The sequence below is a fragment of the Poecilia reticulata genome, chromosome 7 (assembly GCF_904066995.2).
Source record: "Poecilia reticulata chromosome 7, P_reticulata-male-v2, whole genome shotgun sequence".
NCBI classification, from domain to species: Eukaryota; Metazoa; Chordata; class Actinopteri; order Cyprinodontiformes; family Poeciliidae; genus Poecilia; species Poecilia reticulata.
Genome location: NC_088836.1, coordinates 32,880,594 through 32,906,702, shown reverse-complemented (window position 1 = coordinate 32,906,702; position 26,109 = coordinate 32,880,594). Strand labels below are relative to the sequence as shown.

The 26,109-nt window shown below is 48.1% G+C and overlaps 1 protein-coding gene and 1 long non-coding RNA gene across 10 annotated transcripts in view; one reads left to right on the top strand and one right to left on the bottom strand.

The window, feature by feature from the left end:
- Window positions 1-26,109, bottom strand: part of sulf2b (sulfatase 2b) — a 65,597-nt gene that overhangs the window by 8,001 nt on the left and 31,487 nt on the right. For 3 of the 9 annotated variants that reach the window (XM_081609354.1, XM_081609355.1, XM_081609356.1), the window contains exons 1-15: window positions 19,587-19,836; window positions 19,288-19,408; window positions 18,448-18,566; window positions 17,561-17,712; window positions 16,359-16,528; window positions 10,214-10,364; window positions 8,914-9,013; window positions 8,055-8,130; window positions 6,466-6,594; window positions 5,581-5,637; window positions 5,113-5,242; window positions 2,835-3,078; window positions 2,470-2,656; window positions 2,304-2,400; window positions 2,004-2,098 (exon numbers count right to left, since the gene is read on the bottom strand). In XM_081609354.1, coding sequence (XP_081465480.1) covers window positions 2,004-2,098; window positions 2,304-2,400; window positions 2,470-2,656; window positions 2,835-3,078; window positions 5,113-5,242; window positions 5,581-5,637; window positions 6,466-6,594; window positions 8,055-8,130; window positions 8,914-9,013; window positions 10,214-10,364; window positions 16,359-16,528; window positions 17,561-17,712; window positions 18,448-18,566; window positions 19,288-19,408; window positions 19,587-19,749 — 1,991 coding nt within the window. In that variant the 5' untranslated portion in view covers window positions 19,750-19,836. Of the gene's footprint in view, window positions 1-2,003; window positions 2,099-2,303; window positions 2,401-2,469; window positions 2,657-2,834; window positions 3,079-5,112; window positions 5,243-5,576; window positions 5,638-6,465; window positions 6,595-8,054; window positions 8,131-8,913; window positions 9,014-10,213; window positions 10,365-16,358; window positions 16,529-17,560; window positions 17,713-18,447; window positions 18,567-19,287; window positions 19,409-19,586; window positions 19,837-26,109 lie in introns of those variants that run through there. The other 6 variants (XM_081609359.1, XM_081609357.1, XM_081609360.1 and 3 more) reach the window with 4 other exon arrangements.
- Window positions 23,536-24,764, top strand: LOC145552314 (uncharacterized). The gene is made up of 3 exons (XR_014088314.1): window positions 23,536-23,626; window positions 23,720-23,932; window positions 24,481-24,764. It is a non-coding gene; the product is annotated as an uncharacterized LOC145552314 (long non-coding RNA).

Sequence of the window (26,109 nt, the reverse complement as noted above, 5' to 3'; positions counted from 1 at the left end):
GATGATGGTTGGATGCTGGTTGGATGATGGGTGGATGGTTGGATGATGAATGATGGTTGGATGCTGGTTGGATGGATGAAGGTTGGATGATGGATGCTGGTTGGATGATGGATGACGGTTGGATGCTGGTTGGATGGATGCTGGTTGGATGATGGTTGGATGCTGGTTGGATGGATGCTGGTTGGATGATGGATGCTGGTTGGATGCTGGTTGGATGGATGCTGGTTGGATGATGGATGCTGGTTGGATGCTGGTTGGATGGTTGGATGCTGGTTGGATGGATGAAGGTTGGATGATGGATGCTGGTTGGTTGCTGGTTGGATGCTGGTTGGATGGATGCTGGTTGGATGATGGATGCTGGTTGGATGCTGGTTGGATGGTTGGATGCTGGTTGGATGGATGAAGGTTGGATGATGGATGCTGGTTGGATGATGGATGCTGGTTGGATGCTGGTTGGATGCTGGTTGGATGGTTGGATGATGGATGGATGGATGAAGGTTGGATGATGGAAGCTGGTTGGATGATGGATGCTGGTTGGATGCTGGTTGGATGCTGGTTGGATGCTGGTTGGATGATGGTTGGATGGATGATGGTTGGATGCTGGTTGGATGATGGGTGGATGGTTGGATGCTGGTTGGATGATGGATGATGGTTGGATGCTGGTTGGATGATGGATGATGGTTGGATGCTGGTTGGATGATGGATGATGGTTGGATGCTGGTTGGATGCTGGTTGGATGGATGAAGGTTGGATGATGGATGATGGTTGGATGCTGGTTGGATGATGGATGATGGTTGGATGCTGGTTGGATGGATGAAGGTTGGATGATGGATGCTGGTTGGATGATGGATGCTGGTTGGATGATGGATGCTGGTTGGATGATGGATGCTGGTTGGATGGATGAAGGTTGGACGATGGATGCTGGTTGGATGCTGGTTGGATGATGGATGATGGTTGGATGCTGGTTGGATGATGGGTGATGGTTGGATGATGGTTGGATGGATGAAGGTTGGATGATGGATGATGGTTGGATGCTGGTTGGATGATGGATGAAGGTTGGATGCTGGTTGGATGATGGATGATGGTTGGATGCTGGTTGGATGGATGATGGTTGGATGATGGACGCTGGTTGGATGCTGGTTGGATGGATGCTGGTTGGATGATGGATGCTGGTTGGATGCTGGTTGGATGGATGCTGGTTGGATGATGGATGCTGGTTGGATGCTGGTTGGATGGTTGGATGCTGGTTGGATGGATGAAGGTTGGATGATGGATGCTGGTTGGATGCTGGTTGGATGCTGGTTGGATGGTTGGATGATGGATGGATGGATGAAGGTTGGATGATGGAAGCTGGTTGGATGATGGATGCTGGTTGGATGCTGGTTGGATGCTGGTTGGATGATGGTTGGATGCTGGTTGGATGGATGAAGGTTGGATGATGGATGCTGGTTGGATGGTTGGATGGTTGGATGCTGGTTGGATGATGGGTGGATGGATGAAGGTTGGATGCTGGTTGGATGGATGATGGTTGGATGGTTGGATGCTGGTTGGATGGATGCTGGTTGGATGCTGGTTGGATGGATGAAGGTTGGATGATGGATGGATGGATGATGGTTGGATGCTGGTTGGATGATGGATGCTGGTTGGATGGATGCTGGTTGGATGATGGATAATTGGTTGGATGATGGTTGGATGGTTGGATGCTGGTTGGATGGTTGGATGCTGGTTGGATGCTGGTTGGATGATGGATGCTGGTTGGATGATGGATGGATGGATGATGGTTGGATGCTGGTTGGATGATGGATGCTGGTTGGATGGATGCTGGTTGGATGGATGATGGTTGGATGGTTGGATGCTGGTTGGATGGTTGGATGCTGGTTGGATGGATGCTGGTTGGATGCTGGTTGGATGGATGATGGTTGGATGGTTGGATGCTGGTTGGATGCTGGTTGGATGATGGTTGGATGAAGCCACTGATTGGTCGGTTCGGGTCGTTTCCTTACAGGTACTTGTTGCAGTCGCACTCCAGGGGGCGGGACTTCTTCAGGTGACCTCTGACCTCTCTCAGGTTCTTGATCTTGGTCTGCAGAGTCTCGATCTGAAGAGAGAAGACGTTTTACTTCTGAGGTTCTGGATGTGGACCCGTCTGTTCGGGTCGGTTCCTCCAGTCGGAACCAAACAGAACCAGGAGCTCAGAGTCCGATTCACACAGGAAGTGGTGCTGCTGCGCTGCAGCCTCACATCCTGTCGACGCTCGGATGCCTTCATCCTGAGACAATACTTTGACTAGGCCCTGCCCGTACCTCGTGGTCGATGTGCAGCTTGTGGTCCTTCCAGGCCTGCAGAGATTTATAAACTCTGGTGTCGCACTTCACCGAGGTGTTGGACAGGATGGAGCACCTGCAGGAGAGCGGCCCAGTCAGACCAGAACCAGAACCAGAACCAGCAGAAGAGTAAAACGTCTCTGACCTGTGAGTCACTCTGACGGCGCTGGATGGCGCCGGAGCGTCGGTAACTCCTCCCATCCCGCTGAACTCGTCCTCGGGTTCATTCTGACCGGCTCCGCCCACCAGGCTCTGGTTGCCAGGGTAACCGTGCAGCGCGGACAGCGAGCGGCTGTAGCGGTTCCTTGAGAAGCTTTTCATGGTTTTAAACTCTGAGACAGAAAACAGAAACAGTTCATGAGATGCAGTTCTGTCCACAGACACCAGAGGGCAGCATCTCCAAATGAAAACCCCAGCTGCAGTCTCACACTTCCTCTGGCATAATTTGACTTCTTTGTGCCAAATTAGACTGACTGCTGCCCCCTGCTGGCCAGCAGTGGTAACACTCACTCTTCTTGGAGAAGAAGGCCTTCTTGCTGAATGACCTCATCACGGAGGGCCGGAGGTTCGCGGGCAGGACGTCGCTCAAGTCGCAGCTGCAGGCGTCCGGGTTGGGAGCGTCCAGCTGACCCTTGATGCTGATTGGACGCTGGAGGCTGGCCACGCCCCTCTGGAAGATCTTGGCCCCGCCCCCTTCGTTCTTGCACTTGAAGAGTCGCAGTTTTCCCGACGCGTCCTCCACACACTGCCACTTCTGGACACACAGAGACAGTAAAAACCCAGAACCACTCAGGGACCCGTTCAGAACCGGAATCAAGCCGTTCTACACTGGTTCCATGAATGACTGGCAGCCGGGTCGTTCCAACTGAACCAACCGGGCCCCAGTCCGCCTGACGTTCACAGCCAAACCGAACCAGAGTTCACTTCAATCGAACCCAGACCGAGTTCTGGAGGACCAGAGGTCAGTTAGCATTCACACCTCACCAACCGGACCGGACTTTGACTAGGCAAACGGACTGGATTCGGGTTAAAGCGGACCGGAGTCGGGTTAAAGCGGACAGGAGTCGGGTTAAAGCGGACTGGAGTCGGGTTAAAGCGGACTGGAGTCTGGTGAAAGCGGACTGGAGTCGGGTTAAAGCGGACAGGAGTCTGGTGAAAGCGGACTGGAGTCGGGTTAAAGCGGACTGGATTCAGGGTAAAGTGGACTGGAGTCTGGGGAAAGCGGACTGGAGTCGGGTTAAAGCGGACCGGATTCGGGTTAAAGCGGACCGGAGTCGGGTTAAAGCGGACTGGATTCGGGTTAAAGCGGACTGGAGTCGGGTTAAAGCGGACTGGAGTCGGGTTAAAGCGGACTGGAGTCGGGTTAAAGCGGACTGGATTCGGGTTAAAGCGGACTGGAGTCGGGTTAAAGCGGACTGGAGTCGGGTTAAAGCGGACTGGAGTCGGGTTAAAGCGGACTGGAGTCGGGTTAAAGCGGACTGGAGTCGGGTTAAAGCGGACTGGAGTCGGGTTAAAGCGGACTGGAGTCTGGTGAAAGCGGACTGGAGTCTGGTGAAAGCGGACTGGAGTCTGGTGAAAGCGGACTGGAGTCGGGTTAAAGCGGACTGGAGTCGGGTTAAAGCGGACTGGAGTCGGGTTAAAGCGGACTGGAGTCGGGTTAAAGCGGACTGGATTCGGGTTAAAGCGGACTGGAGTCGGGTTAAAGCGGACTGGAGTCGGGTTAAAGCGGACTGGAGTCGGGTTAAAGCGGACTGGAGTCGGGTTAAAGCGGACTGGAGTCGGGTGAAAGCGGACTGGAGTCGGGTGAAAGCGGACTGGAGTCGGGTTAAAGCGGACTGGAGTCGGGTTAAAGCGGACTGGAGTCGGGTGAAAGCGGACTGGAGTTGGGTTAAAGCGGACCGGATTCGGGTTAAAGCGGACCGGAGTCGGGTTAAAGCGGACTGGAGTCTGGTGAAAGCGGACTGGAGTTGGGTTAAAGCGGACTGGAGTCGGGTTAAAGCGGACTGGAGTCGGGTTAAAGCGGACTGGAGTCGGGTTAAAGCGGACTGGAGTCGGGTTAAAGCGGACTGGAGTCGGGTTAAAGCGGACTGGAGTCTGGTGAAAGCGGACTGGAGTCTGGTGAAAGCGGACTGGAGTCGGGTTAAAGCGGACTGGAGTCGGGTTAAAGCGGACTGGAGTCGGGTTAAAGCGGACTGGAGTCGGGTTAAAGCGGACTGGAGTCGGGTTAAAGCGGACTGGAGTCGGGTTAAAGCGGACTGGAGTTGGGTTAAAGCGGACTGGAGTCGGGTTAAAGCGGACTGGAGTCTGGTTAAAGCGGACTGGAGTCGGGTTAAAGCGGACCGGAGTCGGGTTAAAGCGGACCGGAGTCGGGCGAAAGCGGACCGGAGTCGGGTTAAAGCGGACTGGAGTCGGGTTAAAGCGGACTGGAGTCGGGTTAAAGCGGACTGGAGTCGGGTTAAAGCGGACTGGAGTCGGGTTAAAGCGGACTGGAGTCGGGTTAAAGCGGACTGGAGTCGGGTTAAAGCGGACTGGAGTCGGGTTAAAGCGGACTGGAGTCGGGTTAAAGCGGACTGGAGTCGGGTTAAAGCGGACTGGAGTTACTGGTGTTGATTCAGCCTAAAGCAGTGAACTATGTTTAAACAGAAACAAAGATTTTAACGTCTGAGCGATAAAGCCAGTTAGTTTCTGATGTTGGGACTGAAAACCCAGAGGGACCCAGAGGAACCGGACTGGGATGTGACCCTGGTGAGGTGACCGGACCAGCAGCAGAACCCGGTGTGTGTGCTACCTGTCCGGTCTGCTGGCAGGGCGTCTGGTACTCGGCTCTCTGACACAGGTCTTTGACTCGCTGGTGTTTGGGCAGGAAGTTCTCCTCCTGAGTAACCTCCTTCCCCTCCACCTGCTGGTGCAGCAGCTTCCTGTCAAAACAGCAAAAAAAATCTGCTCCTTATTGCAATTCAGGCCGATTTCAGAAAATCTGATGTTTCTGAATAAACAGGTTCTGGTTCCAGTAATAAAAATTTAATTCTTCAGATTGTTGGAACTTTTATTTGTTTCCGGGGGAGTAAATATGACGTGACACAGAGCCCCGCTCCTTACACTTCATTTCAGGAGGAGCAACTCATTTTAAATCTGATCTGATGGATAACTGACTGACTGGATCCCGGAACCGGAACCAGAACCGGCAGGCGGGCCGCTGTCCGGATCATTAACCGGGTTCAGGGCCGTCAGAGCCAGAAGCTTCAGACATATTTACCCTCTCTCCACCAGGAACGAGTCTCTCCACACCTTCGGCTTCCTGCTCACCTGGAACCTGCAGGGAAGAGAAGCAGCGTCACTTCCTGCTGCTCTCCGTCTGACATTTTACCTCTGAAACATTCACATCCAGCCTCAGCTCCTCCTTTCAGCTCGATCTCAATCAACAGATCCTTGTTTATGCATAATTGTGAATTTTCTGCTAACATGGTAAAAAAATCAACATTGGGTTTAAGCGATGCTGACTTCCACCTGCAGGTGGCAGTGTTTCTAACTTCTACCTGAAGTTTCAGTCTGATGTGGCGAGGAACAAAATTTTAACTATTTGTGTAACAAAAGTCCAGTTTCTCTGCTTGTTATTTTAATCTTTTTTTCTTTTATATAAAGATTTAGGATGAGGTTTAATTTTAATAAGAAAAAAAATCACTAAATTTCTTACAAATATTCCTAAATCAGCTCAGCAAAACTCACAAATGACAAAAAAACGACAAGCGTTCAGCTGCAGTTGCTTCTCCAACTCACCTGGAAACACGACAACCGATCAGGTAATCAATGCATCTGATCAGATGTGATGATGAGAGTCTGGATTTATTTAAATTTCAACCTGCAGTATTTATACTTGTGACCCCATGTTGAGTTTATCACTCTGGATAACAGTTCAGATTTGCTGAAATGGGGTTCTGTGGAGTTGTAATGACAGTAAATATGCTACAGGCCAATATTAAAGCATTGATCGTTATTCAATATGATCAGTGATCAATATTAAAGCATTGATCATTTACAGACTGTTGATCCGTTATTGAACCATGTGAGTTAGCGTCAGTATCGGTCCGATAAGTCAAACCGGGCCGACCTTAACAACCAGTGTTTGTTTCCATCATGTCACCTGTTGGCAGGTTTGTCCGTGTCCAGCAGGGACAGGATGGACTTCCCGTCCATGTCCGGCGGCGTGTCCAGGCCTGCGATGTCCAGGATGGTGGGAGCCAGGTCGATGTTCAGGACCATGTGGGGGTTTCTGAAACACACACAGTGTGAACGTCTCCGCCTCTCCCAAGGAGGTTAGCATGTTTTCCTCACAGACATTAGCCTCAGAGCTGTTAGCTTCAGAGCTGTTAGCCTATGAGCTGTTAGCTTCAGAGCTGTTAGCCAATGAGTTGTTAGCCTATGAGCTGTTAGCGTCAGAGCTGTTAGCCTCAGAGCTGTTAGCCTATGAGCCGTTAGCTTAAGAGTTGTTAGCCTATGAGTTGTTAGCCCCAGAGCTGTTAGCCTCAGAGCTGTTAGCCTCAGAGCTGTTAGCGTCAGAGCTGTTAGCGTCGGAGCTGTTAGCCTCAGAGCTGTTAGCCCCAGAGCTGTTAGCCTCAGAGTTGTTAGCCCCAGAGCTGTTAGCCTCAGAGTTGTTAGCCTATGAGTTGTTAGCCCCAGAGCTGTTAGCCTCAGAGCTGTTAGCGTCAGAGCTGTTAGGCTCAGAGCTGTTAGGCTCAGAGCTGTTAGCCCCAGAGCTGTTAGCCTCAGAATTGTTAGCCTCAGAGCTGTTAGCCCCAGAGCTGTTAGCCTCAGAGCTGTTAGCCTCAGAGCTGTTAGCCTATGAGCTATTAGCTTCAGAGCTGTTAGCCAATGAGTTGTTAGCGTCAGAGCCGTTAGCCTATGAGCTGTTAGCCTATGAGCCGTTAGCTTAAGAGTTGTTAGCCTATGAGCCGTTAGCTTAAGAGCTGTTAGCCTATGAGCCGTTAGCCTCAGAGCCGTTAGCCTATGAGCCGTTAGCTTAAGAGTTGTTAGCCTATGAGTTGTTAGCCCCAGAGCTGTTAGCCTCAGAGCTGTTAGCCTCAGAGCTGTTAGCGTCAGAGCTGTTAGCGTCAGAGCTGTTAGCCTCAGAGCTGTTAGCCTATGAGCCGTTAGCCTCAGAGCCGTTAGCCTATGAGCCGTTAGCTTAAGAGTTGTTAGCCTATGAGTTGTTAGCCCCAGAGCTGTTAGCCTCAGAGCTGTTAGCGTCAGAGCTGTTAGCGTCAGAGCTGTTAGCCTCAGAGCTGTTAGCTTCCTTCTGTCTTATGCTTTAAACTTTTAAAAAGTGGAACTAGAAAAGCTGCAGCACCAGGAGGAGTGAATGTGTGGATGCGTTTCTGTTGAACATTTGGAAGTAAATAATTCATGTGAACGGAGCAGAGAGCAGAAACAGGAGCAGAGCGGGGAAAGAGAGCGACCCGGTAAGTCTGCAGCTCTGAGGCCGGTAATCTACTTTAGCAGCTCCACCAACACACAGCCGCTCTGCACAACACAGGAATCTAATCTGCTGCGCTGTGATGCATTCTGCTGTCACACTGATCTGCTTTACCCTTTATTGGATGCACATTTCTAACACAAGAGCTTTAAAGTTCTTCCAGATGATCTAAATGATGCTGGGGAAAACTCCTTCCTGGTTTCCACGTTGAACACATGAACTGATCTGTGGGGAAGTGGTGAGTGAGCGGATGAGCTTACATGCTGCCTTGCTCCACGTTCGGTCCTCTGATGTAAAACGGGACTCTGATGTCAAACTCATACGGCATGGATTTACCTGCAGACAGCAGCCGAGAGCGTTACACTAGCACACAGCAGGGGGCAGAACGGTTAGCTCTGTGCTAAACCTCCAGGTTTCTGGTTGATGCAGATTCAATGCTAACGTTTCATTTATTCACTCATCCAGAATTTCTTTGTTTTAACCTGATCTGATCTGTGCGTCTATCTGCATTAAGTTACTGAGGAAGCTAAAATAAGATAAGCTAATTGTGCTAAGGTAAGTTAAAATAAGATAAAGTAAGAAAAGCAGAATAAGCTAAGTCAAAAATAAAGCTAAGGTTGAGCTAAAAAAAATAGAGCTAAGCTAAATCAACTAAAACAAGCTAACATAAAATAAGCTAAGCTAAATAAGATACCGTGAGGTAAAATAAGATAAGCTAAAATAGTTACACTAGCTAAAGTGAACCAAGCTAAGCTAAATAAGCTAAAATACAGTAAAGTAAGCTAAGATATGGTAAATTTTCTAAAGCAAGCTAAAATAACTGTAAGGTAGAATTAAACAAACTAAAACAAGAAACAGTTAACTGAAATGAAAAAATGTTTCAGAAGATAAACTATTCTAAACTAAACAAAATTAGGCTAAATATGGCTAAAATATGCTAAAACATTTTAAAATGGCAACGTCCAGATGTGCGACTGAAACAATCTAATAACAGTGATTATAGGATAGATTAAATAATGACCAAAAGGCTGAAGATTTATGCAGTTTTATGTTTTAAAATCCCAGGAAAGTTTGATGACAGTTTATATTAAAACATGATTGACTGAATGGCTCCCTCACCTTTAACTAGGCCAAATTGCCCGATGTGGTAGCCGTGGTCGGACGTGTAGATGATGTAGGTGTTCTCCAGCTCTGCCGTCTCCACCAGCATGTTGAAGAGCTGAGACACAGAATCAAACGGGTCAGAAACACGCCGCTGCGGCCGGGTTTTACCTGTCCCGGTCCGGCTCCAGCAGCCGGGTTTTACCCGCCCCGGTCCGGCTCCAGCGGCCGGGTTTCACCCGCCCCGGTCCGGCTCCAGCAGCCGGGTTTTACCCGCCCCGGTCCGGCTCCAGCGGCCGGGTTTTACCCGCCCCGGTCCGGCTCCAGCGGCCGGGTTTCACCCGCCCCGGTCCAGCTCCAGCAGCCGGTCCGGCTCCAGCGGCCGTGTTTTACCCGCCCCGGTCCGGCTCCAGCGGCCGGGTTTTACCCGCCCCGGTCCGGCTCCAGCGGCCGGGTTTTACCCGCCCCGGTCCGGCTCCAGCGGCCGGGTTTTACTTGCTGCGGTTCGGCTCCAGCGGCCGGGTTTTACCCATCCCGGTCCATCTCCAGCGGCCGGGTTTTACCCGCCCCGGTCCGGCTCCAGCAGCAGGGTTTTATCCCCCCCCTTCCCGGTCCGGCCCCAGCGGCCGGGTTTTACCCACCCCGGTCCGGCCCCAGCGGCCGAGTTTTACCCACCCCGGTCCAGCTCCAGCGGCCGGGTTTTACCCGCCCCGGTCCGGCTCCAGCGGCCGGGTTTTACCCATCCCGGTCCATCTCCAGCGGCCGGGTTTTACCCGCCCCGGTCCGGCTCCAGCAGCAGGGTTTTATCCCCCCCCTTCCCGGTCCGGCCCCAGCGGCCGGGTTTTACCCACCCCGGTCCGGCCCCAGCGGCCGAGTTTTACCCACCCCGGTCCAGCTCCAGCGGCCGGGTTTTACCCGCCCCGGTCCGGCTCCAGCGGCCGGGTTTTACCCATCCCGGTCCATCTCCAGCGGCCGGGTTTTACCCGCCCCGGTCCGGCTCCAGCAGCAGGGTTTTATCCCCCCCCTTCCCGGTCCGGCTCCAGCGGCCGAGTTTTACCCGCCCCGGTCCGGCTCCAGCGGCCGGGTTTTACCCGCCCCGGTCCGGCTCCAGCGGCCGTGTTTTACCCGCCCCGGTCCGGCTCCAGCGGCCGGGTTTCACCCGCCCCGGTCCAGCTCCAGCAGCCGGTCCGGCTCCAGCGGCCGTGTTTTACCCGCCCCGGTCCAGCTCCAGCAGCCGGTCCGGCTCCAGCGGCCGTGTTTTACCCGCCCCGGTCCGGCTCCAGAAGCCGGGTTTTGCGGGTCCAGCTCCGGGTCTTACCTGCTCCACGCTGTCGTCCACAGACAGCAGCGTCTGCAGCCGCTTCCTCTGCAGCACGTTGGTGAACTCCATGTGGATGGGCTTCATGGGGCCCGTGTAGCGCATGATCCAGTGCTTGTCTGGGTTCGGGGCGTAGTTGTAACTGGGAGTACTGGTGGAAAAGGGAGAGGAATCTGTGATTAGAAACATTCTGGACTTTTCTGGATATTTGACATGCTGCGACCCGAGATGAGAACCAGAACCAGAACCAGAACCTGTCCTCTGGACTGCAGAATGTTTTAATGGAGTAAAACCACCGACTGCTCTTTCATCATGACATGGTTACATCATCGTTACATGTAAAAAACCCAGCAGTCTCACTGGCTGCAGGATGTTTCTGCTTTTACAGGAAGTTGAAGAATCTGATCTGTGTTTTGATTTTCCAGTAAACAGAAACTAAAATGTGTTTTATTCTCCGGAGAGAAGAAGAAATGAGCAGCGTCTCTGTTGATGGAGAATATTTCAGATGACGCATCAGATGCAAACATTTCCAGGCTGAGCATCAAACACACGGGCTCTGAGCTCAGCTGCTCCTGCCTGAACAGCAGACTGGAGCAGCAGAACCTGCAGGTTTAGACGGTTCTGGTCCAGCTGACCGGCTCCAGGTGGGTTTGGACCCAAACGACCTTCCTGCCGCCCCGCTAACGTCCCGCTAACGCCCCGCTAACGTCCCGCTAACGCCCCGCTAACGTCCCGCTAACGCCCCGCTAACGCCCCGCTAACATCCCGCTAACGTCCCGCTAACGCCCCGCTAACGTCCCGCTAACGCCCCGCTAACGTCCCGCTAACGCCCCGCTAACGTCCCGCTAACGCCCCGCTAACGTCCCGCTAACGCCCCGCTAACGTCCCGCTAACGTCTCCGGCTTTACAAGGCTTTGAGAAACACCCAAACTGGCTTTTCGCTTCGTGATTTTTAAAATATTTTAGCGCATCTTCAGTTTTTATCAATGTGAAATTCATAAAAATTCAGAAATGTAATTTTTCTAAATCTAATTTTCTTGGCTGTTTGGTAAACGTTCAGTTGAATAAGTTTGTGTTGAAGTTTTGGTTTTCGATTGTTCAGACTTTTTCGAGCAGTTAGGCGTTTATATTCATGCTCTTATTTTGAAGTGGTGAACAGCAGCAGCTGTTTCCTCTCATTTAATATTAAACAAGAAACAAAATAAAAACTGACAATAAAAAACAACATAAACATAAATACAACATCTGAGGGTTTTATAAAATATGCAAATTATATCGTCAAAATTTAATTGGTGCTTCAGGTTTATAGTCTCAGTGGGAAGAAATGGTGTGTTGAATTAGCATTAGCCTCAGCTAAATACCATGTGGATGTAGCACTTTAGCATTAGCTTCAGCTAAATACCATGTCGTGTAGCACTTTAGCATTAGCTTCAGCTAAATACCATGTCGATGTAGCACTTTAGCATTAGCTTCAGCTAAATACCATGTCGATGTAGCACTTTAGCATTAGCTTCAGCTAAATACCATGTGGATGTAGCACTTTAGCATTAGCTTCAGCTAAATACCATGTCGTGTAGCACTTTAGCATTAGCTTCAGCTAAATACCATGTCGATGTAGCACTTTAGCATTAGCTTCAGCTAAATACCATGTGGATGTAGCACTTTAGCATTAGCTTCAGCTAAATACCATGTGGATGTAGCACTTTAGCATTAGCTTCAGCTAAATACCATGTGGATGTAGCACTTTAGCATTAGCTTCAAATAAATACCATGTCGATGTAGCACTTTAGCATTAGCTTCCAATAAATACCATGTCGATGTAGCACTTTAGCATTAGCTTTCGATAAATACCATGTCGATGTAGCACTTTAGCATTAGCTTCAGCTAAATACCATGTCGATGTAGCACTTTAGCATTAGCTTCAGCTAAATGCCGTGTCGATGTAGCACTTTAGCATTAGCTTCAGCTAAATGCCGTGTTGATGTAGGACTTTAGCATTAGCTTCAGCTAAATGCCGTGTCGATGTAGCACTTTAGCATTAGCTTCAGCTAAATGCCGTGTTGATGTAGCACTTTAGCATTAGCTAAAGTGAAATACCATGTCGATGTAGCACTTTAGCATTAGCTTCAGCTAAATACCATGTCGTGTAGCACTTTAGCATTAGCTTCAGCTAAATACCATGTCGATGTAGCACTTTAGCATTAGCTTCAGCTAAATACCATGTCGATGTAGCACTTTAGCATTAGCTTCAGCTAAATACCATGTGGATGTAGCACTTTAGCATTAGCTTCAGCTAAATACCATGTGGATGTAGCACTTTAGCATTAGCTTCCAATAAATACCATGTCGATGTAGCACTTTAGCATTAGCTTTCGATAAATACCATGTCGATGTAGCACTTTAGCATTAGCTTCAGCTAAATACCATGTCGATGTAGCACTTTAGCATTAGCTTCAGCTAAATGCCGTGTCGATGTAGCACTTTAGCATTAGCTTCAGCTAAATGCCGTGTTGATGTAGCACTTTAGCATTAGCTTCAGCTAAATGCCGTGTTGATGTAGCACTTTAGCATTAGCTTCAGCTAAATGCCGTGTCGATGTAGCACTTTAGCATTAGCTTCAGCTAAATGCCGTGTTGATGTAGCACTTTAGCATTAGCTAAAGTGAAATACCATGTCGATGTAGCACTTTAGCATTAGCTTCAGCTAAATACCATGTCGTGTAGCACTTTAGCATTAGCTTCAGCTAAATACCATGTCGATGTAGCACTTTAGCATTAGCTTCAGCTAAATACCATGTCGATGTAGCACTTTAGCATTAGCTTCAGCTAAATACCATGTCGATGTAGCACTTTAGCATTAGCTTCAGCTAAATACCATGTGGATGTAGCACTTTAGCATTAGCTTCCAATAAATACCATGTCGATGTAGCACTTTAGCATTAGCTTCCAATAAATACCATGTCGATGTAGCACTTTAGCATTAGCTTTCGATAAATACCATGTCGATGTAGCACTTTAGCATTAGCTTCAGCTAAATACCATGTCGATGTAGCACTTTAGCATTAGCTTCAGCTAAATGCCGTGTCGATGTAGCACTTTAGCATTAGCTTCAGCTAAATGCCGTGTTGATGTAGCACTTTAGCATTAGCTTCAGCTAAATGCCATGTGTCGATGTAGCACTTTAGCATTAGCTTCAGCTAAATGCCGTGTTGATGTAGCACTTTAGCATTAGCTAAAGTGAAATACCATGTCGATGTAGCACTTTAGCATTAGCTTCAGCTAAATACCATGTCGTGTAGCACTTTAGCATTAGCTTCAGCTAAATACCATGTCGATGTAGCACTTTAGCATTAGCTTCAGCTAAATACCATGTCGATGTAGCACTTTAGCATTAGCTTCAGCTAAATACCATGTGGATGTAGCACTTTAGCATTAGCTTCAGCTAAATACCATGTGGATGTAGCACTTTAGCATTAGCTTCCAATAAATACCATGTCGATGTAGCACTTTAGCATTAGCTTTCGATAAATACCATGTCGATGTAGCACTTTAGCATTAGCTTCAGCTAAATACCATGTCGATGTAGCACTTTAGCATTAGCTTCAGCTAAATGCCGTGTCGATGTAGCACTTTAGCATTAGCTTCAGCTAAATGCCGTGTTGATGTAGCACTTTAGCATTAGCTTCAGCTAAATGCCGTGTCGATGTAGCACTTTAGCATTAGCTTCAGCTAAATGCCGTGTTGATGTAGCACTTTAGCATTAGCTAAAGTGAAATACCATGTCGATGTAGCACTTTAGCATTAGCTTCAGCTAAATACCATGTCGTGTAGCACTTTAGCATTAGCTTCAGCTAAATACCATGTCGATGTAGCACTTTAGCATTAGCTTCAGCTAAATACCATGTCGATGTAGCACTTTAGCATTAGCTTCAGCTAAATACCATGTCGATGTAGCACTTTAGCATTAGCTTCAGCTAAATACCATGTGGATGTAGCACTTTAGCATTAGCTTCCAATAAATACCATGTCGATGTAGCACTTTAGCATTAGCTTTCGATAAATACCATGTCGATGTAGCACTTTAGCATTAGCTTCAGCTAAATACCATGTCGATGTAGCACTTTAGCATTAGCTTCAGCTAAATGCCGTGTCGATGTAGCACTTTAGCATTAGCTTCAGCTAAATGCCGTGTTGATGTAGCACTTTAGCATTAGCTTCAGCTAAATGCCGTGTCGATGTAGCACTTTAGCATTAGCTTCAGCTAAATGCCGTGTTGATGTAGCACTTTAGCATTAGCTAAAGTGAAATACCATGTCGATGTAGCACTTTAGCATTAGCTTCAGCTAAATACCATGTCGTGTAGCACTTTAGCATTAGCTTCAGCTAAATACCATGTCGATGTAGCACTTTAGCATTAGCTTCAGCTAAATACCATGTCGATGTAGCACTTTAGCATTAGCTTCAGCTAAATACCATGTCGATGTAGCACTTTAGCATTAGCTTCAGCTAAATACCATGTGGATGTAGCACTTTAGCATTAGCTTCCAATAAATACCATGTCGATGTAGCACTTTAGCATTAGCTTCCAATAAATACCATGTCGATGTAGCACTTTAGCATTAGCTTTCGATAAATACCATGTCGATGTAGCACTTTAGCATTAGCTTCAGCTAAATACCATGTCGATGTAGCACTTTAGCATTAGCTTCAGCTAAATGCCGTGTCGATGTAGCACTTTAGCATTAGCTTCAGCTAAATGCCGTGTTGATGTAGCACTTTAGCATTAGCTTCAGCTAAATGCCATGTGTCGATGTAGCACTTTAGCATTAGCTTCAGCTAAATGCCGTGTTGATGTAGCACTTTAGCATTAGCTAAAGTGAAATACCATGTCGATGTAGCACTTTAGCATTAGCTTCAGCTAAATACCATGTCGTGTAGCACTTTAGCATTAGCTTCAGCTAAATACCATGTCGATGTAGCACTTTAGCATTAGCTTCAGCTAAATACCATGTCGATGTAGCACTTTAGCATTAGCTTCAGCTAAATACCATGTGGATGTAGCACTTTAGCATTAGCTTCAGCTAAATACCATGTGGATGTAGCACTTTAGCATTAGCTTCCAATAAATACCATGTCGATGTAGCACTTTAGCATTAGCTTTCGATAAATACCATGTCGATGTAGCACTTTAGCATTAGCTTCAGCTAAATACCATGTCGATGTAGCACTTTAGCATTAGCTTCAGCTAAATGCCGTGTCGATGTAGCACTTTAGCATTTGCTTCAGCTAAATGCCGTGTTGATGTAGCACTTTAGCATTAGCTTCAGCTAAATGCCGTGTCGATGTAGCACTTTAGCATTAACTTCAGCTAAATGCCGTGTTGATGTAGCACTTTAGCATTAGCTAAAGTGAAATACCATGTCGATGTAGCACTTTAGCATTAGCTTCAGCTAAATACCATGTCGTGTAGCACTTTAGCATTAGCTTCAGCTAAATACCATGTCGATGTAGCACTTTAGCATTAGCTTCAGCTAAATACCATGTCGATGTAGCACTTTAGCATTAGTTTCAGCTAAATACCATGTCCATGTAGCACTTTAGCATTAGCTTCAGCTAAATACCATGTGGATGTAGCACTTTAGCATTAGCTTCCAATAAATACCATGTCGATGTAGCACTTTAGCATTAGCTTCAGCTAAATACCATGTCGATGTAGCACTTTAGCATTAGCTTCAGCTAAATGCCATGTGTGTGTGTGTTTAAGTGTGTGAGTGTGTGTGTGTGTGAGCGAGTGTGTGGGTGTCTGTGTAAGTGTGTGTTTGTAAGTGTGCATGCGTGTGTGTTTAAGTGTGAGTGTGTGTGAATGTGTGTGTGTGTTTAAGTGTGTGTGTGTGAGTGAGTGTGTGTGTGTCTGTGTGAATGTGTGTGTGGTGTGTGTGTGTGTGAATGTGTGTGTGTGTGTGAGTGTGTGTGTGTGTGTGAATGTGTGTGTGAATGTGTGTGTGTGTGTGAATGTGTGTGTGAATGTGTGTGTGTGTGTGTGTAATGTGTGTGTGTGTGAATGTGTGTGTGTGTGTGAATGTGTGTGTTTCTCCTCCAGAACATTAATAGTGTTGTTCCAGTGAACAGCCGTCTGATTGGCCTACATGTGTTGTGACGCGTTGGCGAAGGCGTCGCTGTACTGCGGCGCCGAGTCTTCGGGTCCGTGCGGCGCGGCGTGGCTCAGAACCATCAGGACCGGCCGGTGCGGGTAGATCCGCTTCGAGGAGCGGAAGTACTGGATGGACTCGGCCGTGATCAGGTCGGTCAGGTAGTCCTGCAGACACACAGGGACAAACAGGTCGGAACCGGCTGGCCCACATCTGGTTCTGTTGGACCAAAGGCGGTTCTGTTGGACTCATCCAGACCCTAGGCTCATAGAACCGCAGCATTTGGACTGAGCGTAAATCCCACACAGCTGGTTTCCCTCGGTGGCATCAGAGTAAAGGGGATCCTCAGAACCGGACCTCAGTGCTGGAACCCAGCCGGGTCTACTGGACCAGGGATCCATCACAAGCTGATTCCCTGATGGTCCGATAGACCCGGTTCTGTTGGAACCAGAACTTCAGCAGGATTTCTGTTCAATCTGGACCTAAAAAGTCTAACATGGATACAGCAGGAGGAGCATCTGAACTCCTGCTGCTCCTCCACCTCCTCTTCCTCCTCTTCCTGCCCCTCCTTTTTCTTCTCCTCCTCCCCCTGCTCCTCCTCCTCTTCCTCCTGCTCCTCCTCCTCCCCCTCCTCTTCCTCCTCCACCTCCTCCTCCTCTTCCTCCCCCTCCTTTTTCTCCTCCTCTTCCTCCTCCTCCTCCTCCTCCTCCTCCTCCTCCTCCCCCCGCTCCTCCTCCTCTTCCTCCTCCACCTCTTCCTCCTCCACCTCCTCCTCCAGCACCTCCTCTTCCTCCTCCTCCTCCTCCTCCTCCTTTTCCTCCTCCTCCTCCTGCTGCTCTTCCTCCTCCTCCTCCTCTTCCTCGTCCTCTTCCTCCTCCTCCTCCTCCTCCTGTTTTGTCTATATGTGTTTAAGTGCATATAATCACATGGAGGGCAGCTTCATCTCCAGCTGCCCTCCAAACTCCAGACTGATCGACAGGCTGTGTTTTTTCTCTCTCCTGATGTTTTTCCTATTTCCTCCAGCAGGGCGGCGCCTGTCAGGCTGCGAGGCCTCAGCCAGCCCCCCCCCCCCCTGTTCCCCCCCTTGTAACTGAAACTGCAATGTTGTCGTCTCTGTAACTATAAAGTTCTCCAGATTCTGGACCGGACCGACCCTTGGTTCCGCGGCTGAGTAGCACCCAGAGGAGCGGCGCTCTGACCTGAGGGTACTGCGCGCCGCGTTTCTCCCGGACGCCGTTGCGGCTCAGCGTGTAGTTGTAGAAGCGGCTGTTCTTCACCAGGCCCAGCCACTCCCTCCACCCGGCCGGGACGTACGAGCCGTTGTACTCGTTCAGGTACTTCCCGAAGAAAGCTGCCGGGATGACGGACAGAGTCAGAGCTGCAGGAACCAGACCTGCTCGTCTCCATGGAAACGGGTCTCCGCATCCAGCCCGAGTCCTGATCCGAGCAGATGAGCTTGTTCTGGACGCTTAGAGTTCAACTTCACTCATTTATTGACAAACGGATTTTACTGAATAACTTGTTTAATATCAGCTGCTAACTAAATTCATAAACATTCCCGTTTCTCATGCTAAACGCTAAACCAACATGGTGTTTAGCAGAAGCTAATGCTAACATGCTAACATGAACCATGTTGACAGTTTAGTTAGCATTCTCACCACTGAGGGTGGCTAAGCACTAGCCATAAACGTTAGCTTAGTTAAAGCATTACAGCAACACAACACGTAGCAGAAGCTAACGCTAAAGTGCTAATGCGCTAGCTTTAATTCAAATGATATCTGCCCTCAAAGACTACAACCCTCGGCAAGAAATGAATTTTATTATAACTTAGAAGTTCAGTAACGGTTCCTGTACATCTGTCTGTCTCCACTTCAAAATAAGAGCATGAGTATAAATGTTTATCTGAGGAATTGATAACAGCTGATGTTGAAATTTATTCAAGTTTATAAAACACTAAAGTAAATTAGCGATAGCTAAGAGCGCTAAACGTTTTCAAAGCTAGTCAAAGTGCTAAATGTTAGCTCTGCTGCTAGCGCATTAGAGGCCCGGCCCGGACCGGACCGGACCGTTGTACCGGTCCACTCACCTGTTCGGTATCCCGTGTTGTTGAGGTAGACGCCGAAGGTCCGCGGTTCGTGCTGGCGTTGCCACGACAACGAGGAGCAGTTCTCGTTGTTGGTGTAGGTGTTGTGGTTGTGGACGTACCTGAGAGGAGAAGAAGCTGAAGGCTTGAACATCAGTTACAAAATAAAACGTTTCGACAAATCAGGACGAGTTCAACTCGAGAATAAAACCTTTTCAGAATGTCATAGTTTAAATTTATTGTAGCTGCAGCAGGTCGGGTCCATTTGGTTCCTGACTGATCAAACTGGACCAGAGGTCAGCGACAGTTTGACCTCCGGTCCAGAGGAAGTCACTTCTTTACGACTCAAAAACTCTTCGTTTCTCCTTCACCTCCAGGGAGAAAATATGAGTTTAGCTTTTAAGTTTGACTTATTTTCTTCAATGGGACATTTTTTTAAAACAAAAACAACAAAAAATAATTTCATAATAAAATATTTCCACTATTCAGTTGTGATTATGTGAAATTCACGCAAAAATAAATAGATACTTGGATTTTTCTGTGGCAATATCTGATCAATAACCGAGTTCATTACAAATTTTCCATAAAAATGGTCAAAAACATTAAATGTAGTGATGCTGCCACCTCCCGCCTGCAGGTGGCAGCACCTGCCGCCGCGTTAGTCCCAGATAAACCAAGCTGCTTATTATTATAGATATTTTCAAAGAGGAAAAAATTTAATTTGCAATTAATTCATAAAAAAAAATTAAACATTTTAAAATGTCCTCCCACCTAATTTTAATACTTCCAATCAGTTCGGTTTGGCTCAGACCCAGCGGCCTGCTGTGATTGGCTGAGACTTACTTCCCAGTGAGCATGCTCGAACGCGACGGGCAGCACATGGGCGTGGTCACGAAGGCGTTGGAGAAGAAGGTCCCGCCCTCCTCCATGATGCGGCGCGTTTTGTTCATGGCCTGCATGGATCCTGAACGCAGAAGAAGAAAGCCCATCAGGAACCCGGAAGTGAAACGGCGAAGCAGCAGCAGCAGCTCGTTAGCATCGTGATGCTAATCGACGGCTACAGAAACCAGTCAGGTTTGTGCGGCTCCGACTGAAAATCTGCCTCAGTCAGAATGAGGACTACATTTCCCATGATTCCGCACCGAGCTCCACGTCCTGGTCGTCCGTCAGGATGAGGATGATGTTCGGCCGGATGTTGCGTCTGTCTCTCTGGATGCGCGGCTTCATCCGCTGTCCGGGCGGGAGCTGAGAGTCTCCGGTCGCCATGGAGACGAACAGGAAGAGGAGGAGTAGTCGGGCCGCCATGGCCGCCAGCGAGGCCCGGTTCCGATCAGACAGGTCAGTTGATCCGCCGGGGAGGAAACACCTGAAGGGGGCGCTAGAGTCAAACAGGCTGGACGTCATCGATAAAACTCTAAAATAAAAAAAGATTAAATAAATAACGATTTTAAAAAAAGATTAAATGAGTGATTTATATAGTAAAAAAAAATAGATTTGAAAGATAAAATAAATACAGAAATTTTAAGGCTAATAAATAAATACAAAAAACTGAAAAGTAAATAAAATAAAAATATAAAATAAAAATAAAATATTCATAAGGTTCATGAAATAAATTAAAAAAATAGAAACTGTATTTTATTCCAACTGTCTCCATTTTCTCTGCTCTGCATTAATATCTGCACTTTGTGTTCAGCCTGTTTTAATCGTTTTATTTTCCTCCGTTTCACGTGAAGCTGAACATCGTCGCCGTCCTGCTCATCAATTTTCTTCCCATGTTTGCATTTTTTACCCAATTCATGAATATTCCAGATATTCAACAGAAGTTTCATCCGGCCTTTAACTAGGCCCCAGAAAGCAGAGCAGAGAGAAACAATGAATAAACATCAATTAGCAGGAATTACACAGGAACATGTCTGGAGGATGAAACCGAATCAGCCGCTGCTTCTGTTTCCTGGATAATTTACCTACGACCCGCCGAGTGGGAGGCGGCTGGACCGACAGGCAGAACCCACACACACACACACACACTGACACACACACACTCACACACACACACACACTGACACACACACACACACTGACACACACACACACTGACACACACACACACACACACACACACTGACACACACACACACTGACACACACACACACACTGAGACACACTGACACACACACTGACACACACACTGACACACACACACAGAGACACACACACTGACACACACACACACACTGACACACACAGAGACACACACTGAGACACACTGACACACACACACACACACACTCACACACACACACACACACACAGAGACACACACACTGACACACACAGACACACACTGACACACACACACACTGACACACACACACACACAGAGACACACACACACAGACACACACACTCACACACACACACACAGAGACACACACACACAGACACACACACTGACACACACACTGAGACACACTGACACACACACACACACAGAGACACACAGACACACACACTGACACACACACACACAGACACACACACACACACACACACACACACACACACACACACACACACACACACAGAGACACACACACACACACACTGACACACACACACAGAGACACACACACTGACACACACACACACAGAGACACACACACTGACACACACACACACACACACACACACAAACACACACGCACACACACACACACTCTCAGTTCTGGGTGAGCACACTCCTGCTACGATGCAAAGGTTTTTGGAAGCCATGCAGATGTTCCTGTCTGTCCCGCTGCGACATGACCAGAACCTGACCAGAACATGACCAGAACCTGACCACAATCTGACCACAATCTGACCAGAACATGACCAGAACATGACCAGAACCTGACCACAATCTGACCAGAACCTGACCAGAACCTGACCACAATCTGACCACAATCTGACCAGAACATGACCAGAACCTGACCAGAACCTGACCACAATCTGACCAGAACCTGACCAGAACCTGACCACAATCTGACCACAATCTGACCAGAACATGACCAGAACATGACCAGAACCTGACCACAATCTGACCAGAACCTGACCAGAACATGACCACAATCTGACCAGAACCTGACCAGAACCTGACCACAATCTGACCACAATCTGACCAGAACATGACCAGAACCTGACCAGAACCTGACCACAATCTGACCAGAACCTGACCAGAACCTGACCACAATCTGACCACAATCTGACCAGAACATGACCAGAACCTGACCAGAACCTGACCACAATCTGACCAGAACATGACCAGAACCTGACCAGAACATGACCACAACCTGACCAGAACCTGACCAGAACCTGACCAGAACCTGACCACAATCTGACCACAATCTGACCAGAACATGACCAGAACATGACCAGAACCTGACCACAATCTGACCAGAACCTGACCAGAACCTGACCACAATCTGACCACAATCTGACCAGAACATGACCAGAACCTGACCAGAACCTGACCACAATCTGACCAGAACATGACCAGAACCTGACCAGAACATGACCAGAACCTGACCAGAACCTGACCAGAACCTGACCACAATCTGACCACAATCTGACCAGAACATGACCAGAACCTGACCAGAACCTGACCACAATCTGACCAGAACATGACCAGAACCTGACCAGAACATGACCACAATCTGACCAGAACCTGACCAGAACCTGACCACAATCTGACCAGAACATGACCAGAACCTGACCACAATCTGACCAGAACATGACCAGAACCTGACCAGAACATGACCACAATCTGACCAGAACCTGACCAGAACCTGACCACAATCTGACCAGAACCTGACCAGAACCTGACCACAATCTGACCAGAACCTGACCAGAACATGACCAGAACATGACCAGAACCTGACCAGAACCTGACCACAATCTGACCAGAACCTGACCACAATCTGACCAGAACATGACCAGAACCTGACCAGAACATGACCACAATCTGTCCAGAACCTGACCACAATCTGTCCAGAACCTGACCACAATCTGTCCAGAACCTGACCGGAACCTGCGGTTCCTGAACACATCAGGAACCCGGACCAGAAGCAGACTCTGAACCGAGCCGCTCAATCAGAACATTCTGAAACCCTGACGTTTGGGTTTGTTGGATTAAACAACAAATAAAAGCTGGACGGTTTCCCTCCGCCTCCTGTCCGTCACCCAGCTGGTCCTCTGAGGGACGGAAAATCAAAATGTCTCCTCCTGACAGCAAAACATCCAAAAACTGCCGATTCTCCTCAGTCTGGGGCAGCAGCAGGAAACCAGGCGTCATGACGCGGCTACGCTAACGACACGGCTACGTCTGTGCGTCAGATTTACAGGTGTACCAGAAACACAACTACAAAGGTTCCACCCGGAACTTTTGTATGTAAAACAAAAACATTTTTCATTAATTACATTAAAGTTTTTAAGGTGTTTAAAATCTGTGTAATTTATTAAATGAATGCTAATTTCTTCGTAGCCTCAGGCCCCACTCTCCATTTCATTTGTCTTTTCACAGTTAAGGTTATTAATGTTTTAAGTGTAAAATCTGACAGATAAATAAAAAAAAACATCAAGAAGCAGAGAAAACAAGAAAATGTCTGATTGCTTCAATAATATATTTCTACTCTGAGTTTTCCGTTTCATCTCATTTATTTTCAGTAACGACTAAAGATCGTTTCTGCATCAGAAAACCAACATTTACTTCCTCAGCAGAGAAACGCAGGAAGGAAAACATCTAAACTCTAAACCTGCTTTATGTTCAGCAGCGGCAGCCAGACGTCGTTCCTCCCGCGTCAGACTTGGTGTTTTGTTGCATAAAGTGTGAATGAATGTTGTTTTATGGAGCCGCGGTCCAGTGAGCGGCGGCCGCCGGTCCGCCTGTCATCCTGATGCCGCCTCTCCATCTCGGCTACCCGCTCATTAATATTCATGAGCCAGGGGGCGGGGCTCGCCGCCGCGCGCAGGCGGCTGCCAAACCGACTCGGCACGAAGCGAATGGCAATAAAAAGACAACGTGCTTCATTCATATTCATCTGATTTCACATGCAGGGGGAAGAATGCAGAGGTGAAAGGTCACCCGGCTGGGGAAACCGCCCCGATCCGTGACGCCACCGCTGCGGCGGGTTTCCATGGTAACCGGTGTGTACACAGCCAGAGCTGCTGGACTTTTTTTTTTTTTTTCCCAACAGTTAATTCAGATTCTGCGGGCTGATATTTGCCGTTTTATTAAAGCTGCTGAATAAAGCGGAGGCTGGAGCAGCTGGATGAAGACGCTCAGCTCATCATGGCGGCCGCAGCGACTAAACGAGGCTCAGCTTTCAAACAAATAGGGTTTTATCTGGGCTGAGCGAAATCTGTCCACCACCAGACCTATAGAGTCACCCAGAACCGACCAGGACATTTCAGAGAGACCCAGAAAACTGACGAGAAACACAAAGTTAACCGGTAAAGAGTCATCTCCCTGTGGCTGTACAGCTAGCACGCTTAGCTAACCGGTTAGGACACTTAGCTAACCGGTTAGGACACTTAGCTAACCGGTTAGGACACCTAGCTAACCGGTTAGCACGCTTAGCTAACCAGTTAGGACACTTAGCTAACCGGTTAGGACACCTAGCTAACCGGTTAGCACGCTTAGCTAGCTTAGCTGCGTTTGCCGTTTCGGTCAATCTGCGATGGACCATCATGTCCTTACAGAAAACGGTTCTTACAACTTATACAGCCGAACATTTGCAGCTAGAATTTGGGTTATTTGGCTCATCATAGGAGAAAGACATGTTTGTAAATGTCAGCGTCAAGCTATACATTTTGTTTGCTAATTAAATATTTAGTTTGTTAATTAAATATCACTTTGAAATAAAGATTTTTATTGCATATTAGAAACGTAGCTCACTAACTAAATATTTTATTTAAAAAAACTAAATATTTAGTTTGGAGTTTAGAAATAAATGAATATATAGTTAACATGTGAAACCCTTTGTTTTCTCCCTTGCCAGACTAAACAGCCTGAATATGATCTGTACACCAGGTTTCCACTGACGGCAGATGAAACACGGAGACGTTCAGCAGACGACCGACGGTGAGAAAACAGGCCAGATGTGACCAGCATCACCAAGCTTCACCTTTAGTTGCTGCGATCATGAAGCAGAAATGATGAGGAAAAAGATCCAGGAAGAGAGAAAATGTTGGAGGTCAGAGTTCAGCATGTCAGAAACTGAACAGCGAGGAAGTGATTCGTGGTGACGATGGTCTTAAATTAAACACGAAGCTGCAGAACGAAGCCACTTCTGGAGGATTTCTCCGGTTTCAGACAGAAACATCTCATGAAAATTTCACCTCCGTTCTGAATCTGGTCAAATTTCTGGAGGGTTGTGGAAACAGGAAACTGTTGTTCTGCTTTCATCCAGGACAAACGAGACGTTTGGTTTGGTTGTTTCCTTACAGACGGCGAACATCAGGTCCGTCAGAGAGAGACCGCTAGACCGACTGATAGACCGACTGACCGACCGATAGACCGACAGCTAGACTGACCGCTAGACCGACCGACTGACCGACCGATAGACTGACCGACCGCTAGACCGACTGATAGACCGACCGATAGACCGACCGACCGACCGATAGACCGACAGCTAGACTGACCGCTAGACCGACCGACCGACTGATAGACCGACCGATAGACCGACCGATAGACCGACCGATAGACCGACCGATAGACGGACCGACCGATAGACCGACCGACCGATAGACCGACAGCTAGACTGACCGCTAGACCGACCGACCGACTGATAGACCGACCGACCGACCGATAGACCGACCGATAGACCGACCGATAGACTGACCGACCGATAGACAGACCGCTAGACCGACCGCTAGACTGACCGCTAGACCGACCGATAGACTGACCGACCGATAGACCGACCGCTAGACCGACCGCTAGACTGACCGATAGACTGACTGACCGATAGACCGACCGCTAGACCGACCGATAGACTGGCCGACCGATAGACTGGCCGACCGATAGACTGACCGACCGATAGACTGACCGACCGATAGACTGACCGCCGCCGCGTCTCCCTCCTGCTGCTGAGGTCTGGCTGCAGCGTTTAGCCCCCAGAGTTTCACTTCAGGAGGTAAAAGCTTCATCTACACAGATGTTTGCCCAGCACATTTAGCTTCCCATGAATTTTCCAGATAATTTGAAAAGTGTTAACCGTCAGGGACGGCCGGACTGGAGCGGGAACAGTTTGATGGGATTCACCAAAATATGATGAAACATATTTTAGTTTTAAATGTGTGACGGCAGCAGAAACCCGAGCAGGAAATGTTCTGATCCGTTTTACGCTCCTCTGTTCTCCAAACCAGCTTCAGTATTTTATTATTTAGTTTAATTATATAAATACAGAAACGTTTAAAATAACATTTAAATCTGACCAGGATATCAGATCAGCTGCTGAAATTAACTCAACGTTTCTCTGATCACTTCAGTAAATTTATACGAATAAATCAGAGGAACATTCAGCACCGAACGTCTGACTGCTGGACCAGAACCGGACCAGAACCGGACCCAGGTCCAGTTTCTGAGCCTGAATCAGGAGGAAGTGAATCTGATTAAAGTCAGAACCACA